This window comes from Furipterus horrens, unplaced genomic scaffold (assembly GCF_987537825.1).
Source record: "Furipterus horrens unplaced genomic scaffold, mFurHor1.1.pri manual_scaffold_12, whole genome shotgun sequence".
NCBI lineage: Eukaryota > Metazoa > Chordata > Mammalia > Chiroptera > Furipteridae > Furipterus > Furipterus horrens.
In genome coordinates, this window is record NW_028327182.1 from 74,395,724 (window position 1) to 74,414,497 (window position 18,774).

General features: G+C 41.7%; 1 protein-coding gene across 7 annotated transcripts in view; it reads left to right on the forward strand.

The window, feature by feature from the left end:
• SLC20A2 (solute carrier family 20 member 2) overlaps nucleotides 1-18,774 on the forward strand; it is a 102,535-nt gene that overhangs the window by 62,996 nt on the left and 20,765 nt on the right. For all 7 annotated transcript variants that reach the window (XM_090258751.1, XM_090258752.1, XM_090258749.1 and 4 more), the window contains 4 exons: nucleotides 1,532-1,672; nucleotides 3,010-3,095; nucleotides 6,711-6,807; nucleotides 17,204-17,320. In XM_090258751.1, the coding sequence (XP_090114877.1) occupies nucleotides 1,532-1,672; nucleotides 3,010-3,095; nucleotides 6,711-6,807; nucleotides 17,204-17,320 (441 nt within the window). The remainder of the gene's footprint in view (nucleotides 1-1,531; nucleotides 1,673-3,009; nucleotides 3,096-6,710; nucleotides 6,808-17,203; nucleotides 17,321-18,774) is intronic.

The following is an 18,774-nucleotide window of genomic DNA, read 5'->3' on the forward strand; positions in this document are numbered from 1 at the left end:
ATACCTGCCTCCTTTTCCCTCTCCTTTCAGCTGCTCCTTCCCTCCTCCCATAGGCCCTCTTCCTTCCCTTCTGCCCTTTTGCAGGCAGTCCCCATCCTCCTCACCTTCCCTCACAAATCTGCTGCTCCAGGACATAGGTTAGAAAGTCAGCCAGGGGAAAAAAATTGCAGCTTATGCAAAAATCTCATGGTCTGAATGCATATGGGTGAGTTTATACCATTCTCTTAACATCACTAGATTATTTTAATTTCTGTAAGAATAGAAATCACAAAGTTTGTTTTCTAAGTTATGGCTCTGTGCCATGAAACATGCCCCAAACTCTGGCTTTATTTTTAACCCCCCCCCCCCCCCCCCCCCGCCCAATCCCTGTGAAGACCTAAGGCATTGCCCATCGGGAAGCCTGGGTGCGGCCATGCAGCCTGTTCCCTGTTCCCGGTGGCAGCGCAGATCTGGCCCCTTCTCCGTTGTCCAGCACACGCTTCAGGTTGGACGCGGGGGTCACACCCTCTGCAGCTCAAAGGTCAGCACGCCTAGAGCTCATGAAGCAGCTGTCATTGTGAACTGGGACCTGCACAGCCTTTAATGATCCTCTGTAACTCAGATATTTTTGAAGAAAATGCCAAGAGTCTGCTTGAAAGTGCTGCTGCTGCCAAGCAACCAGATTTCCAGAATTAACATTGGGGATTATTAGCAGGCCCTGTTTATCAGCCAAACCCTTTGTTCCGTTACAGCCCTATATGAACTTTTCAACAACTGTGTCTGAAAGTGATCTCTCCCATCTGATGCTTTTAATACACTGCAAAATTTGATCTGCTTATGAAAATATCTCAAGTGAACTATAGCCTAGAAAAACATTAAGCCTGGAAAAGAATGGTGAAATTGAGGTAAAAGGACAGAAAGCCACAACTAAGGGATCCTTTTAACTCCTAAGAATTAGAAGGCTCAAAAGAACCAACAAGGAAAAGCTCCATCATTCTGGGCAGTGGCTGAGAGCAGATGCCCAACTTTGGGTTGAATATCATCGTTCCTTCTCACATGAGTGGCAGAAATCAAACAGTAACGTGGTGTTATACTCTCTCTCGCACAGACTAACATGACACAGCCAATATTTAGCCCTCCTTATTATGTGACTACAAGGCATATCTGCAATGAAATCTTTTCCGGTGTCTGTTCGAGTCCTTACTTTCTTGCCTGATCTTGGCCACACTTCACATCAGAACAAGTTCATTATCAGCTCTCTTGCCTGAATGTGACAAAGGCAGTTAATGACTGGCATCAAGAGACTTTTCTTAAATACTTTTCTTTAAATAAATCATCATTATCCCTTCAGTGTTGTAGATGTTTTCTTGGACTAGTTAATTGAGTAATTTTGTCAGGACATCAGTACTTTGTAAAGAAACCACCCGCAGAGAATTAACCCCAGGGTGTGTTGTTATGGAAACTAGTAATTTGTATTTCTTCCTTCTGTGGCTCTTTGAGATGCTGTGCTCTATACCTGACTCTTTTTGTTTTTCAATCTATCAACCTCTAGGTTCAGCTGTTTGGCAGCTGATTGCATCCTTCCTGAGACTTCCCATCTCAGGAACTCATTGCATCGTTGGTGCAACCATAGGATTCTCACTTGTTGCAATTGGCACAAAAGGCGTGCAGTGGATGGAGCTTGTCAAGATTGGTAAGTGCCATTTTCTTTTACCTGTAAGAAGGAACATTTATATTCTCTAGAGTTAAGTTTATTAGAAGTTACCATTATATTTTTTCCTTCAAATGTTAAGGTTTAGAAGACCTATATGGGTAATGTATTTCTCCTTAAATTTCCCATTAACAGGGATTCTGAACGATTATGTGTTAGAGAATTTTTTACCTCCAAACACTTTTCAGATATTACATCATCATCTAGCTTTGAAAGATCAATATTTATTTGTTGTTCCCAGGCAGAAAAGAAATTCATCTCATTGAAATCTGTCTGTGGTCAGAGAAAAACTAGGCCCTGAGAAGGAAAATACCTTTAGTGTCTAGGAGTCAGAGTTCATGGTCATGGGGAAGCCTTGAAGTGGGTCCAATGTTATGTACCTCACTGCATTCAAGAGAGCACCCCATCTACTCCACAGAGAGAGGCTCTCTAGTGTTCCTTCTGGGTTGTAGCCTGCCCAGCAGGGACCATTTCAAGAGGACTGGCAACTTGTTTCCTGGCCCTGGCTTTTAATATGAGGGAAATCTGTTCAGCCCCATAAATACCAACCCATCCATTGTAAAAAATGCTCTCTCACCCCATCTCCATCCTCTGGGTTGCTCATCCTTTTAAGAATCTGATTGGCCTCAGAGGCTGTAGATCAAAAGGGTCCATGACCTGCCAAGCAGGGACTCAGATGGCCAGGGAAATCGCCTTAGATCCCAGGCTTCTAGAACCATGGTTCTCAACTCTGTCTGCACATTAGAATTACCTGGGGGAGCAATTTAAAAATATCAGTGCCCCGGATCCATTCCAAACCGTTTAAATCAGAATTGTGGGGGTGGAATTAGAGCATAACTAGATTTCAAAAACTCCCCAGATGTTTCCAATGTGTAGCCAGAGTTGAGAACTACTAGGCTAGAGGCTAAAGGTGTCAGAATGACAGTAAGAGGCAGGACTTGGCAAAAGGTGGCCCGCCTTTGAAATTGCCCTTATGTTGGAACAAGGACCAGGTCTCCATATGGATTGATAAGAAGAGCAGGCAGAGGGGCTCATGGGAATCAAGCCCTTCTTATGCATCCAGAGCTCAGGGGTCCACCTCCTTGATTGTGTGTTGGGAGTGGGCTCCATTCTGGGACTGAGTTAGCGTCTGACGACAGATGCACGTGCTACAGATCAGCTCCGCCACGGCGACAGGGTTAGGGTCTGAGTTACAGTGAGTAATTCCAGGAATATTTATTAATGTATGTACTGTATATTTGTTACAATTGTGTTATATAAAAGTGTCTTGAATTATGTAGAATTTTAACATTCATTATACCTTTCTTTAAATTATTCAGTTGCTTCTTGGTTTATATCTCCACTGTTGTCTGGTTTCATGTCTGGCATGCTGTTCGTATTGATCAGAATTTTCATCTTAAAAAAGGTAAGTGAGGCTGTTTTTTGTTTTCCATTAAGTTTTAGAACTAATTTTCATTCTGCTCAATAGAAGTTAATCATGAGAGGGTTCAGAGAAATAATTGTATTTTTACATTTTTAAGGCACAGCACCCTGGAGTTAATCAGATTTTGCTTTAAAGTAGGAATGCCCTGGCTGGTGTAACTCAGTGGATTGAGTGCCTGCCTGCGAACCGAAAGGTCGCTGGTTTGGGTCCCCATTGCAGGCCAGTTGGGGGCGTACGAGAGGGAACCAATCGCACTGATGTTCCTTTCACTCTTTCTCTCTCCCTTCCCCTCTCTCTGAAAATAAATAAATGAAATCTTAAAAAAAAAAATAAATAAAGTAGGAGGAAACGTTCAAGGTAGACTACCCAAGGGATCCCCCTGGAACCCAGCGTGGTAAATACTGTCTCTTGCCCTGTGATTGAGTTAATTAGTCACCTCTCCAGGCATTGTGCTTGAACCTCAAAAGGGAAAGGTAATTAGGTAATTAGAGTTGGCAGCCGTCGTCTCGAGAGACGATGGCGTAGCTTCTTAAGAGTCTATCTGCACCGCCAAGAATGGCTGTGCAGTCCGACTCAGGAGTGACACGGTATCTGTCTCCTCCCGTGTTGAATCGACATCTTGCGATGACGCTGGAGTGTCCTCTCCAGTGAAGCTGAAGCTACAGAGCCTGGGCAGGGTGATATGGAGGGTCTGCTGTTGCCCATGCAGCAGACCCCCCCTCTCTTCGCAGCTGAAGGGTCCAAGGGAAAGACGGAGTCAATACAGCTTGGCTTCAGGTGCGCCGCAGGAGTTGCCGGTGTTGACTACAACGTCAAACCGCCTTAGGGACTCCGGCTCCGGATTTTCTGTCGGGGTTTACTCCCTTAGCCTTTCCCCTGAAGAGGTATGCCGCAAGGCAGCGGAGGTTTTTTTTGGAGTCAGAGTTTTCCTTCTCTGATAATTAGGTAATTAGGAGGCTGGTAAACAGAATAGAGTGACACAGTGTGAGATTTTGAAACTGTTACTAAAAACATCTGGAGAATTCCTTTGCCCAAAAGTAAGATGTTTTCTTCCTCTCTTCTTCCTTCCTTCCTTCCTTCCTTCCTTCCTTCCTTCCTTCCTTCCTTCTTTCCTTCCTTCCTTCCTCCCTCCCTTCCTTCCTTCCTTCCTTCCTTCCCCCCTTCCTTCCTTCCCTCCTTCCCTTCTCCCTGCTTCCCTCCCTCCCTTCTTTTTAATGGAGAAAGCAATCTCAAGACACCTTTTCCTATCCTTAAAAGGATAAAAAGAAGGAAATATACCTATTGGGGGTGTAGTTTATCAAAAATAAAATGAGATTAAAATTAAAACTTACTGAGATTAGTATTATAGAAAAAAGTTGATTGTATTTTATATTTGACTGTCAAGGGCCTATTGCAGTGTTTTATAAGCCATAAAGCAAGCTTGGCTCATGGTGTTATAGCGCGTGCTGAGCACATCAGGAAAGTGCCTTCCTTCGGCTGTAGCCCTGCTTACAGACGCAGCTGTGTTTTCTCAGCATTGCCTAGTAGTCCATTGAAGGACTCATTTTCTTGGATAAGTACAAACTCACCATTCCTTTTCCTGGGCTCCTGCCATACTACTAATATTTGTTTACATGTTAGAAGGTGTCAGCCCCTCTTGCCTGTTAGCCTTCACCCTTTTCATTTCCTCTGCCCGGAATCCATTTTTTCCTGGCACACTGCTCCTCTTCAACCCCTAGAGTCACTTCCCAGGAAGCCTTTTCTCTCCCACCCCAAGTTCTGGCTGATTCCTCTCTCATACCCACAGCCCTGGGTACCTTCTCATCGTTGCACTCTCACACTGCACTGTTTTATTTCTTGCTTAGTGGTCAGTTGCTGTTTTACTATAAGACCCGTGAGAATGGAAACCATTTTCACTTTTTATTTCAGTGCTCAGCACTGCTTAGCACTTCAAAGATACTAGTTGAATGTTCAAAGGAAATGATGGATGCTTGGGAAGGTGGCAGAGGAAGGAAGGAAGGAAGGAAGGAAGGAAGGAAGGAAGGAAGGAAGGAAGGGAGGGAGGGAGGAAGGAAAGAAGGAAGGGAGGGAGGGAGGGAGGAAAAGAGAGAGAGAGGCAGGAAGGAGGAAAGGAGACAGATCTCAATGACACAGTTGTCATCTGAGTTATAAAAATAGGTTATTTGAGAAAACATAAGGTGATTTGATTAAAAACATAAACTCAGGACTTATACACCTTCAGAAATTATTGCTGGGGAGTCTTTCTTTGGTAACCATTGTTCCCAAGAAAACAACATTTTGGAAGCCAGAGGCAGTCGGCATTGGAGCATCCGGGTTTCAGTTCAGCCAGGCTTCTTTTCACGGGGGACAGGGCAGATTAGAAGACTGCTATGCCCCTCAGCCCAGCTCCTGCCCATTGGCTCTGCATGTTTGCTGTTCTTCACCTCCCCTATCTGATCTGGGGTGACTGTCATACAGTTGAGTCACTTCCCGCCCCTGCTCTTACTGTTCCTTAGACCTCACTACCATTCAACTCAGGCCTCTTGACCAGTGCTGATGGCGACTTGAGACATTCCCGAGTAGATTCTTGATGAGTTGTGCTGTTCTGCAAACACACCTGATTTCCATACATGTTTGCATTTGACAATAGAAATCTTTGAGATAGTCCCTACTTATCCTTACTGTAGCTCACATCAGTGTTTAGATTGATTTTTCTTTTATTATGGGAAGGTAGCAGATTCATATAAATATATGAGTGTCATACATGGTTACTAGAAACTCGCCATTTTTTAAATTATTTAAGCAACATCTATGTGCCAGTTCTCAGTCCGTACTTTTGTTTCAAAATCCTCTCTAGGTCTGCTTAAAACTAAATTTCTAATATTCTCATAGCTCTTATTTAGCCTAAAATGTATGCAGTACCTTTCTTGTTGAAGTAGCAGGGAATGTTGTGCCAGAACCCTAAAGTCGTAAATAAATGTTTTATTAGATAAGGAGCCCACAACTCTTAAACTTTTAATAATTGAAGCTTAAACACTGTTCCATATGAGAAGTTTTTAAAAATCTTAGCACTTGGTAATGTATTTGCTTTATATATTTTGATAGAGCTAAAATATATTGTGTAATAGGGTGACGTAAAACTTACAGTCATGCAGTGGTCCTGAAGTCCTTTGACTCTCTTTGGGCATCCTCAGAGGGTCAAGTCTCAGAATAGTTATTGGAAGTAGATTTTTTAGAGCCAAACTTGAACTTAGCTGGAGTAGTGAGTGCCACAGGTTTTGAAGTAGATGCTAATCGCTGGGCTTCAGCCCCTAGGAAATGACCTAACCTAACAGTTTTTCCCTGTTTCTAAAACTGACATCAGCTCATGTAATTCCAACGCTTTAAAAGTGACTGCTGGGCACAATAGTGGGCTCCTTGAAATAATATTTGTGTAGGAGAGACAGCCTGAGCTGATGGCTCTCTCTGTGAAGCAGATCACATGGCAGGGACATGGCCAGCTGTTTTGGCCATGTCTGTGTTTGGGAAGACTTTTGTAACAGTGTTTTATATCATGTTGCCTGTGTTGGCTCCAGATGCTTCTTGAATCCTAACCTACTTTATCTCGCTATCACGCAGGAGGACCCTGTTCCCAATGGGCTCCGGGCACTCCCCGTGTTCTATGCTGCTACAATAGCAATAAACGTCTTTTCCATCATGTACACAGGAGCACCAGGTAAGAACCCCTCGGGAGATTGAATCCAGCAAGCCAGGTGCATTGGCATCTGATGGTTTAATTTATTGGGTGCTGGCTCTGTTGTATCCTGACAGTGTAAAGCGTTACTTGTGGTCGTTATGGAGTCATTAAAAGAGCAGTAAACATATTTGCCAGTTTTAAATACTCAAGAGATATCTCTGCAGCATTCAAAACATTGACGTTGGCCCATACATATATGAAAAAATGCTCAACATCACTAGCCTATCAGAGAGATGCAAATTAAAATCACAATGAGATACCACCTCACACCTGTCAGAATGACTATCATCAGTGCTGGTGAGGATGCGGAGAAAGGGGAACCCTAGTGCACTGTTGGTGGGGATGCAGACTGGTGCAGCCACTGTGGAAAGCAGTATGGAATTTCCTCAAAAAGTTGAAGATAAAACTGCCTTGAAGTGATTCCACTGCTGGGACTATATCCTAGGAATCCTGAAACACCAATTCAGAAGAACCTATGCTCCCCTATGTTCATAGCAGCATTGTTTGCAATAGCTAAGTGCTGGAAACAGCCTAAGTGCCCGTCTGTAGATGAGTGGATAAAAAAACTGTGGTACATTTACACAATAGAGTACTAGGCAGCAGAAGGAAAGAAGGAACTCCCACCTTTTGTAACAGCATGGATGGAACTGGAAAGTATTGTGCTAAGTGAAATAAGCCAGGCAGTGAAAGACAAATACCATATGATCCCATTTATAAGTGGAATGTAATGAACAAAATAAACTAACAAGCAAAATAGAACCAGAGGCATAGCAATATGAAACAGACTGACAGCTGCCAGAGGGGATGGGGGAAGTGGGGACTGACTGAAAGAAGGTAAAGGGCTTAGTCAAAGAACATGTATGAATGACCCACAGACATGGCCAACAGTGTGGGGATGGACTGTGGGAGTGGGGGCGGGCTGGGGTGAATGGGTGCAAAAGAGAAAAAATTGGGACAACAATAATAGCATAAGCAATAAGATATTTAAATTAAAAAACAAACTTGATCTTAAAGGTTTGAACACCTATAATCAGAACTTCCAGCCTGGCCATGAAGCATCACAGCTGCTCTAAGTTAGCGAAAAGCCCAAAGCTGACGGTCATAGTGACAGGGGAGAGAACACCCTAGCCTCAGATCACAGCGGCCTGATGGCCCTTCAGGTTTTATAATTCATGGACTATGCAGTGTGTTCGTCACAGACAGTTTTCATGATGTATGAAAGAGAATCAGAGGCAGAGAAAAAACACAATGCTGGACAGGCCCCAGAGCCCAGCGTGGGAATGAACTATGGCAGAGGGATTCTTGGTCCACCCTCTTCTTGCTCATGAGTCCTTGTTCTTAATCTTGTTTAGGCTCTTAGAGTTCAAGTTAGCTGAAGCCAAGGCTATGCAACTGTCAATAGCCAGATGCCTCTGGCTTAGTGATTGAAGACACTGAGCCAGGGAAGGCTGGGGATGTCTCTGTAGGGCCAAGTCCTGGAAATGGGAATTTGTACAAATAAGGACGATTTATTTTTTGTTACGTATTTCTTTCTACCCTCTCTTCTTTGTGCTCTCCAGTTCTTCCAAATGTCAGAAGTAGTCAACTGTGTGATTTTTTAAAATCAAAATTTGATTTTTTTCTCTCCTTGCTGTTTTTCTTCATCTTTTCTTTTTTGTTTTCCTCATCTTCTGCTGTACTTGATTGCAAATTTGCTAAAAGAATCATCTTACTGGGGGAGTAAATTATTCTAGAGAAAATTAAACTGTATAATGGGTGAGACACTAAAGATTATATAAATATTTCAGAGAGAGGTTGTGAGAAATAAATAATATAAATGCTAACTTTTATTGAGCTGAGTTTTACATGAATTAATCCTTTTAGTTCTCTGAATTCCTTTAGGAAATTGGTAATACTGCTTTGCTGGCTCCACTTTACAGATGGGAAGCTGAGGCACAGCAATACTGGGTACTCAAGGAATATAAATAGTAAGGTGCAGAAACAGAATTTAAAGCAGACAGTCTAGTCCCGAGCCACAGGCTCTTCATTATGATATTAATAGAACAAGATAGAAAGTCACACTTGACTTCTGACTTTTGTAATTGTCATGGGTAAGATACCTAGTGTTTAGTACATGGTACCTAAGGTCACCATTAATGACAGTCATAATACATCAGCCTTAATACATTATGCTGTTCTCATCACACTCTTTAAAAGTGGCTTCCAGTATAGTTGGAAATCTAGCTATATGTTTTTGTATATATTTAATATACAACTAATATGAATAAGGTAGTTACCTCTTTAATTAGGAATATTTTTTAAAAAATCTGTACAAGAATCTTGAAGATCACTGTCCTGTTGAAAGCACAAACAGTTATCACAGTGCTAGAGTTAAGGTTAAGTATTTTGGTTGGCTGACTGCTATCAAGAACATCATATTTCCGCACCTCCCTGACGTCATCATACAAAGAGGACAGTGGTGGGACCTCCATGAAAGGGATGCTGCATTACATGAGATAGTGTGGGCAGGACATTTACTGCTGTGCTTGGCACAAAATAACTCCTAATACATGTTTAGGGCTTTTTTTATTACCATCAGTCTTAAGCAGCCTCATCTTTTTAGCCTTAAGTTGCCAACATACCCCGAGTCATCCTATTTTTCTATTTTTTCCCCACACTTAGTGCTATAAAATATTTCCTTCTTGAACTTTTCTGGGGGGCTTGCCTAGAGGAGAGAGAAGAAAAGGGTTATGACTCAAGACTCACCATTTGTTCCTCCACTAATTCAGAAAAAGACTTCCAAATATTTTGGTTTGTGGGGGATGTTTCTAGAATCTCCTGTAGGTGAGTCTAAATCTCACTTTTATTTAAACATGGAAAGTTGACTTTTGCCCTTCAAACTAGACTTTAATTACACACTGTTTCCTCATGTGGGGTCTCTGCCTGTCCCGCTGTATCATAAATAGCTGTGGTGTCGTATTTGGTGATAGGGCTGAGCTAAGAAGAGTCCCTTCAACAATTCTGCTCCTTGCAAAATGAATACTTCTGGCTTTCTGCCAGTCTGGGGTTTATCTTCCCAGGTCCCTTTCTTACTTAGAACATTTCCATTCAACACATAGGGGCCTCAAAGAAAAAGGAAAGAAGGAAGTTTTTTTGATAGAAGTGAGTGACGGCATTAATCTTACCCAGTTTCAGCTTCAGGAGCTTTTGATAAATAGCATTTTTATGCATGGAGATGAATTCAGTGGGGATCCACTGGTTGTGGAGTTACAGTGTTTTGTTTTGATTTCCTCTGTTCCTCCACTCTTAGGTTATTTTGAAGTTGTTTATATCTTTGGCTTAGTTTGATTTGTTTTACTTTGCGTTTGACATGACTTTTCTCAAATAAAAGTCAATCTTGTCCTTCAACGACGGAGGTAGCACTTTAAAAAATTATCTTTGCATTTTTCTTGTCCTTTAAATAATAATTTGCAAGAAGCAAAAATAACTTTAGTAAATAAAGTGCTCACTGGGGTTGGATACAAGCCTGAAGTCTGTTTTTAATGAGAGAGTCTTCAGTCGTGTGGGGCCTGGTTTTTGTTCGGCGTGTAAGGAATGAATGGTGAGGTTCACTGCCTGCCTCTCGGAGCAGTCCGGGCAGATCCCCTAAGCCCCTGGCCCTTGCGTGGGACTTCTAAGGCAAAGTGCGGTCTCCAGACCAGCAGTGTCAGCCTCCCATGGTAACTGGTCAGAACACAGGCTCTCGGCCCCACCTTAGACCCACCGCAGCCCGGCAGTTCCTATTGTACCAAAGCTGGGTGATTCTGACACGGGCATTTGGAGTACCTTTTACCCCAAACTCTGCCACCTCATCATGGTCCTTACATGAGGCGTATGATTCAAAAGGTCTCACTAGCAATGTTTGCTCATTCTTCTTCACCAGCAAATGAGTTCTCAGACTTAACCAGGCTTGGCTTCTGGCTTCTTCAGAGCAGACTGTACCTGAGACAGGGCTGACACTCCCTCTGCTCCTCTTCCTCCTCTTCCTCCTCCCCCCTTCTTCCAGCACCTCTAGCTTCTCCCCTCCTTTGTCCTCCTCCTCACCTTCTCCTCCTACTTCTCAGCCTCTTCCTCCAGTTGTAGCTCTTCTTATCCAGGCCCAAGGAAGTTACAGCATCACTAACCCTGCAGGCCCCTGTTGGCTTTATGAGAAGGAGCTTTGTTCCCGAAGGACCTCTGGATTCCATGTTATCACGTTCAAGTTTTGAGCTGTGGAGAAACCAGATGTTTCGACAGCATCGACTCTTGACCCTGGGTCAGGAAGCCCTGGGTGGGAAGAGTCTCCAGTTATCACCAAGGGCTGGATTCAAAGCAGAGTGATTTAAATTCACTTCCTTTTCAGAATTATTTTAAACGAACCATGGTTTGAGAAAAAAAAAATCCCAGTTATAAGACAAATTAAGAAATAGAATTTTTAGTTTAAAAAGAATGCTTCATTTTCTTAAAGAAGTTGCTCTAGGATTCCTTTTATGCCTTTATTTCTCTCTAATGCTTTGAACAGGTTAATCTAAAACAAACTAAACAACTAGTAACTCAGTTTATCACATAAGGGAGGACTAGTAAAATGTGATTCTGCAAGTGAGATAAGTATGTGTGTGTTACTGTGGAAAGATCTCCACAATATATTGTCATGTGAGAAACGAAAGCATAGAACAGTATATACAGTAAGATTCTATATCTGTTAAAAAAAAGGAAAAAATTCAGACAAACACTATCCTGTGTGTTGGTTTCTATCTAGATAATGCCTGGAGAGATACACACCAAACAGAAAGATACGCATCAAGGCTCCCCCGTCCTCTCCTCCAGCCTCTCAGTAGCCTTTCATTTCCAGCCCTTTCCCTTTTCTGAGCAGCAAAGACACGATGAATAGTGATTTAGCTCTAAACTGAAGCATCTTTCCAATCCTGCTTCTCTGGGAAGTGGAGAGTGTGCTGAGGAATTTTCACATTTGTACATTGTGCAGTTTTCTACTGCTGATATTTTTATAATCATATATTATAAAATTATACTAAAAAGGAAGAGAAAAGAAAGTTATAGGGAATTAATATGGACTAAAGCCGTATTGGTTGTATGGAAGTTTTATTTATTTTATAGATTCTAATAATGATTGTCACATATGAAAAGCAAGAGATGTAACGAAGTGATGACTCTGGAAGACTGTGCTTGTTTCTAAATAGTTCTATTCTTCCCTGAGTCACTTGAATCTTCTGATCTTTGGGGGATTTGGAACAGGGTTGTAAAGATGCTTGAGGTTAGAGCTAAATCGCTATTCATCATATCTTTGCTGTTCAGAAAAGGGAAAGGGCTGGAGATGAAAGGCCTTTGAGAGGCTGGAGCGGAGGACGGGGGAGCCTTGGTTCCTGGCAGCCACTTCTGGCTGAGGGAACCGGGCAATTCAAGCCGCGTCCTAGTTTGCCTGTCCACAGAGTGGAGGGGCGCCCAGGCCTTACTGCTCTCCTGAGGGGTAATTATTGGAAAACAGTTTGCGATCCTCATGGGAAGACAATTCAATACGAAGTATTTCTGCTAAAAATTTTGTTGTCTATAAGTCAACCTTAAAATTTTCAGAAGAAAAAAGTTCTCCCTTGGATGTACATTGATTTTAGTGCTTTTCCATGCTGAATGTTTGTATTTAATTATTTTTTTTATCCATGAACCTTGATTTTATGTATTTAGTATGATTTAGAGTTATTTATAACATAACTGTCAGTTTGCATTTCTCATATTCAGGCTCTAAACATAAACCCTCATGTTCTTTTCATGCTCTATTACATTACTGACTTGCTGGAATAGCTTGGTAAGATCCCCATTCTGGTCCTGTTCTGTTCCTCTCTCCTATCTTACTGTCAGTGACTTTCCCCTATTTTCCTGCATTCCTTCACTTTTCCCTCCTTGATGTTTTACTGTCTCCCCACCCCCTCCACCCTCAGTGATGTGTTCATCTGTTGTCCTCCCTTCTAGTTCCTTGTCACTCGGAGGGTGACTTCAGAGCTTTCTGGCCACGTCCCAGACCGAACGGATGACAAAGGCGGTTCTGACAGTAAAGGTTTAAGGAACAGGTGACATTGTGGCTTCTTGTCTAAGAAAAGGACCAAAAACTTTAACTGACCTCAGTTTCTCCCTTTTGGGTGCTGGTCCTGACACCCTCTGGAATCCCTCTTGACCCCAGCAGGCAGCGCGGAGATGGGCTTGGAAGAAGCTCATAAAGTGGCCCTTCTCTGCTTTTGTTGTGGGCTCTGCTTGGCATGGACGGGAAAATAGGGTCTGGGAGCAAAAGGGCTCACTCATTTATATATCTCCCAAATTGTTTCTCTCTTCCCACAGGATCCAGGGTTTGCCTCTCTTAGGTCAGGTTCACACAATGAAGTCAAAAGCAGCGCAGTTAACAATTTTATCATCAACTACACCAGGAGCCAAAGGAAACATGGGAAACCTCTTCAAAAACCAAATACTTTTAAGCTGTGAGAGTGATGCATGTTGATGTTAGTTGGTCAGTTTGATGTTAGTAATTAACAGTTACCATTCGGCTTGGCAAGAAGCAGCTTTGGAGAGACCCTTTATCACATGTATTAGATGCTGGCATGAAGATAGAAAGCAGAAGCCAGGGAGCCGAGGCCCGGTGAGGTCAGCCCCCGTGGTTTTCTAAGGAGCTCCAGGCTTCGGATGCTGGGGCAGAGCCGGGGTTGGAGCTGGCTGCCAGCTAACACGGCGCAGCCCCACAGGAGTCCCCAGGAGTTTGGAAGAGGAACAGTCTAGCCCCTAAGTGTCTGTACTCCCACTGGTGCACCCTTAGCTATAATTACGCTAGGTAATTCTAGTTTTTTTTTTTCACATTTATATATGCTAACTCACTCCCATTATAATATTAACTACCTGTTCTATTTAATTTTTAAGTGTATTTTATTGATTATATTATTACAGTTCCAATTTTTCCCCTTTTGCCCCCCTCTGCCCAGTACCACCCTTCCCTTCACCGAACCCTTCCCTTCAGTGATCCCCCCCTTAGTTCATGTCCATGAGTCATGAATATAAGTTCTCTGGCTTCTCCATTTCTTTACTATTCTTAACATCCCCCTGTCTGTTTTGTACCAACCAATTATGCTTTTTAATCCCTGCACCATTTCTCCCATTCTTCCCCTTCCCCCTCCCAGCTGATAACCCTTCAAATGATCTCCATACCTATGATTCTGTTCCTATTCTGGTTGTTTGCTTAGTTTGTTTGTTTGTTTATTTTTTAGATTCAATTGTTGATAGTTGTGAATTTGTTGCCCTTTTAATGTTTATAGTTTTGATCTTTTTCTTTTTCTTAAATAAGTCCCTTTAACATTTCATGTAGTAATGGCTTGATGGTGATGAACTCCTTTAGTTTTACCTTGTCTGGGAAGCACTTTATCTGCCCTTCCATTCTAAGTGATAGCTTTGCTGGATAGAGTAATCTTGGTTGTAGGTCCTTGCTTTTTATCACTTTTAATACTTCTTGCCAGCTTCTTCTTGCTTACAAAGTTTTTTTTTGAGAAGGTAGTCTTATAGGAACTCCTTGGTAGGTAACTCTCTTTTCTTGTTACTTTTAAGATTCTTTCTTTATCTTTAGCCTTTGGCATTTTAATTGTGATGTGTCTTGGTGTGGTCCTCTTTGGGTCTAGTTTGTTTGGCACTCTCTATGCTTCTTGGACTTGTATGTCTATTTAGGGAAGTTTTCCTTGATTATTTTTTCAAATATGTTTTCAATTTCTTGCTCTTCCTCTTCTCCTTCTGGCATTCCTGTGATTCAGATGTTGGCACATGTGGAGCTGTCCCAGAAGCTTCTTATTCTACCCTTGTTTTTAAAATTTTTTTTTTCTTCTTTCTGTTCTGGTTGAACATTTATTTCTTGCTTATGTTCCAAATAGTTGGTTTGAACCCTGGCTTCCTTCCCTTCACTGTTAGTTCCCTGTAGATTTTTCTTTATTTCACTTAGTATAAACTTCATTTCTTCCTTTATATTGTTGCTGTACTCAACAAGTTCTTTGAGCATCTTGATCACCAGTGTTTTGAACTCTGTGTCTGGTAGGCTGGCTATCTTCATTTCGTTTAGTTCTTTTTCTGGGGTCTTGTTCTATTCTTTTATTTGGGCCATATTTCTTTGTCTCCTCAATTTGGAAGCCTCCCTGTATTTGTTTCTGTATATTAGGTAGAGTTGCCTTGACTCCCTGTAAAAGGCACCTGTAAATTTTGTGAGACAGAGCCTTAGTTAATTGGCAGGTGGGGCAACCCACTTCACTACTTTGTGGCTCTGTATGTGGGGGGAGGGTTTGGGGAGGGGACTGTGCCACTGCCTAGCTTCTGGGGGTTTGCCCAGAACTTTCCTCATTTCCAGTCACTTCACCCTGGTGCCTTCCCAGCTGTTTCCTTGGTGTTGAATCTGAGAGTGGGTGGGTTTGTGTATGTTTTAAGACTGTGCAGGCCCTTTAAGCAAAGTTGCCTGAAAATCCGGCAGTTTTCTTCTGCCACCCCAACCCCCCTGGTTTTTAACAGCCTGAAGTTCTGGGAATTTATCTTCCTGGTGCTGGAACCTTCGGCTCTGCAGTCTGGCCTGGGGCTGGGATCACTCGCTCCCAAGGTCTCCCTCCCGATTTTTATCCACCACACATGAATGTGGGACCACCCATACCCATCCCGCCACTGCCGCCTCTGTGCCACACCGCGTCTCCTGCCTCTCTTCCCTCTCTCCATGTCTTCACCCCTTCTACCCATCTGGATGATTGTGGCTTCTTTAGATCCCTGGTTGTTGGACTTCCGTACATTGTGATTTTCTGACAGTTCTGGGTGTTATTTGTTTTTGAGATTTAGTTGTAATTCTTTTTGTGGTTGTGCAATGAGACGAAGCGTGTTTACCTATACCTCCATCTTGACTGTAAGTCCCACTCCTCTTTCATATGAAACAGGAAGAGCAGCCCATCCCCACTTCAACCTATTATGCCTCTTACAATTGCCAAAGTGTTTAGTAATACCTTAATTGAATAACTTTGAGTTGTCTTGTATGTATAAAATGGATAATGATGTAACAAACTTGCATCATTAAAGATTTATTTAATCAAAGGGCAAAGTTTTAATAGTTTACTCCTCTGACACATCTAAAAAACTTTTAACAGTTTATAAAAGTGACATGTTTGTTATATATTTTCACAGTTAATATTATGAATGTATATATAGTAAGACATGAAAGCCCCCTCCAGTTTCCCATCTCTCCACAGGAGTAAGCATTGTGTCTTTCCAGAACTTTTGCTATATATTCACACATATGATTGAAGTATAAATGTGGAGTTGTTATCTTTTTAAACCATGTATTGGATCATGCTGTGCATACTGTTATCCACTCAGCCTTTCTTGCTTAATTAGATCTTTGGCCTGTTTCCTTATCAGTACATAGAGAATCTACCTCATTTTTATGACTGAGGACTATAATTATTTCACATTTCCATAATGATTCATATATTAGTTGTTTTATAAATTCTCGCTATTATGAGTAATGCTACTGTAGGTATTCTTGTATGTCTATCGTGGGTTCCCATGCAAGCATGCATGGTTAAGTTGTACACCTGTGAATGTGTGTGAAATGTGTCTGTTGCCACCAGTGACAGAAGACGTACAGAATGATGAGTTTAGGAGACACTGCAGTGCTAAGAAAAGATGTTCCTAAACCATGTGCACTTCTCTCCTTTTATTGGCTAATGTAATTGCAACTCAGCATGCATCATTGCATTTTTAATGAACAGTTTTTCTGTGTTGTAATTAATCCCATGAGTGGATACTGCAAAGAGTTAAGTTTGAAGGTCAGTGTCCTTTTAAAATTCTTTTATTCCTAAGCTGATTTTTAAAAAGATTTATGTATGCGGTCAGAGTAGCACGTCCATTTCAAGCAGGGCTGCTGACTAATGAGAAACCAGAAGAGGCAGCAATCTGTGGCTCTGGGCAGCGTGCCAGGGCTGCCGCCATGGCAGTGGGCTGGCTGATGGGACACAAGATGGCTCACCTTTTTCCTAGCCACGTTTGTCCACTCGGGAACTTATATACTGAGATAAGATGCAAGTGGTTTTATTGCCACTTAATATGCTGCTTATGCCAAACTGATAAAATTTTAATAATTAGGTTCCTGACCAGTTTACCACATAGTCACAAGGTGAGGTATGTTTTAAACACACAGCTTTCTATCCCATAACATGTGGCTTTTATTTATTTTTTGTGTGTGTGTGAGTTTTATTAAATACAAAATCTAGGCGATTTGTTTTAGGTTAGGGGAACAGAAGGTATGTTGCTATGAGGCCTGACCTTTCAGAAAGTATCCACTGAGACCGCCACTGTCGTTTCTGTTTCTCAGTGCTCGGTCTGGTCCTTCCCATATGGGCGATCGCACTCATCTCCTTTGGTGTAGCACTGCTGTTCGCCTTCTTTGTGTGGCTCTTTGTGTGTCCATGGATGCGGAGGAAAATAGCAGGTAAGCGCTCTTTTATTCTTCTGATTTACCAGCACGCTCCCAATTTCTGAGACTTCAGATGTGATGCACAATTACCCTTACTAACAGAGGGAAATGGAAGCACAGCTAAGTCTAGGAGATACACTGAGATACATGCCCAGTCCTTGTCTCTTGGTTGCTGACTGCTTTCCGGCTCACACTTTTTGTTGATAACTTGTGACCCAGGTGAGCAGAAGGTCCTAGTTGTGTGGATAACTGGAAGTTAACTCTGTGGTTAAGTTCTACCAGCCTGATGAAAAACAGTAGTCTTCTGGGAAATGCAAATTAACACCACAATAAGATATCACTTCACACCCACAAGAACAGCTAAAAGTAAAAGACTAACAATATCAAGTATTGGTGAAGAAGAGGAGTAACTTTATTTATGGTGAAATGTAAAGTGGTACAACCACTTTGGAAGTAGTTTAAAGTTAAGTATACGCTTACCATATGATCCAATAATTCCACTTCTAGGTATTTATCCAAGAGCAGTGAAAATGTATGTTCATGAAAATACTTGTACACAAATTGTTTGGTCACAATTGCCAAAAACTGGAAACAACCCAGATGCTTATTAACAGGTTAATAGATAACCAAATTGTGGTATATTCATACATTAGAAGATTACTGAGCAAGACAGAGAACAAACTACCTACCGTAGGCACAACAGAACAAATTTCACAGACCTTATGTTGAGCAAAAGAAGCTAATTGTATAATTCCAGGGAAAACTAATCTACAGATAGAAGTCACTGGTTGTTGAGGCCAGTGGTGGGTTGCAGGAGATGGACTGCAAAGGGACACAAGGGAGCTTTGCAGGGATATGGGAGTGTACTCTGTCTTAAGGGGGAATGGCTAGAGAGTGTACTTATTTGTTGTCACAGGTCATCAACCTGCACATTTAAAATGTATGCATTTTATTGTATGTAAACTATATCTCAGTAAAAAACATGTTTTAAAGAAAGAAGGAGAATATGGCTTAGCAAGCTGCCAGTGCTATTTTCCTGTCACAAGCAACGTAATTGAATTCCAAATCTGAGGCCACATGTTTTTACAGGGCTCTCAAAAGAAAAGAAGTATTTACTTTTTGCCTCAGAGTTGACTTTACAACCACATTTCAATATGGGTATATCTGAATTAAAAAATTCATATTTCAAAGAAGATCAAAACAAATGAGATATACCATGCTCATGAATTGAAAGACTCAGTATTAGATGTCAGTTCTCAGGTGATCTGTAGATTTAACACAAAATAACAGCAGGATATTTTGTAGATATAAACAAGCTGCTCTTAAAGTTTATAATGAAGGCAAAGAAACTAGAAGAGGCAAAACAATTTTGAAAAAAAATTAAGTTGGAGGATTAATACTACTCAACTTTAAGACTCACTGTGAATCTATAAAACAGTGTGGTATTCATGAACAGATAGACATCTAGA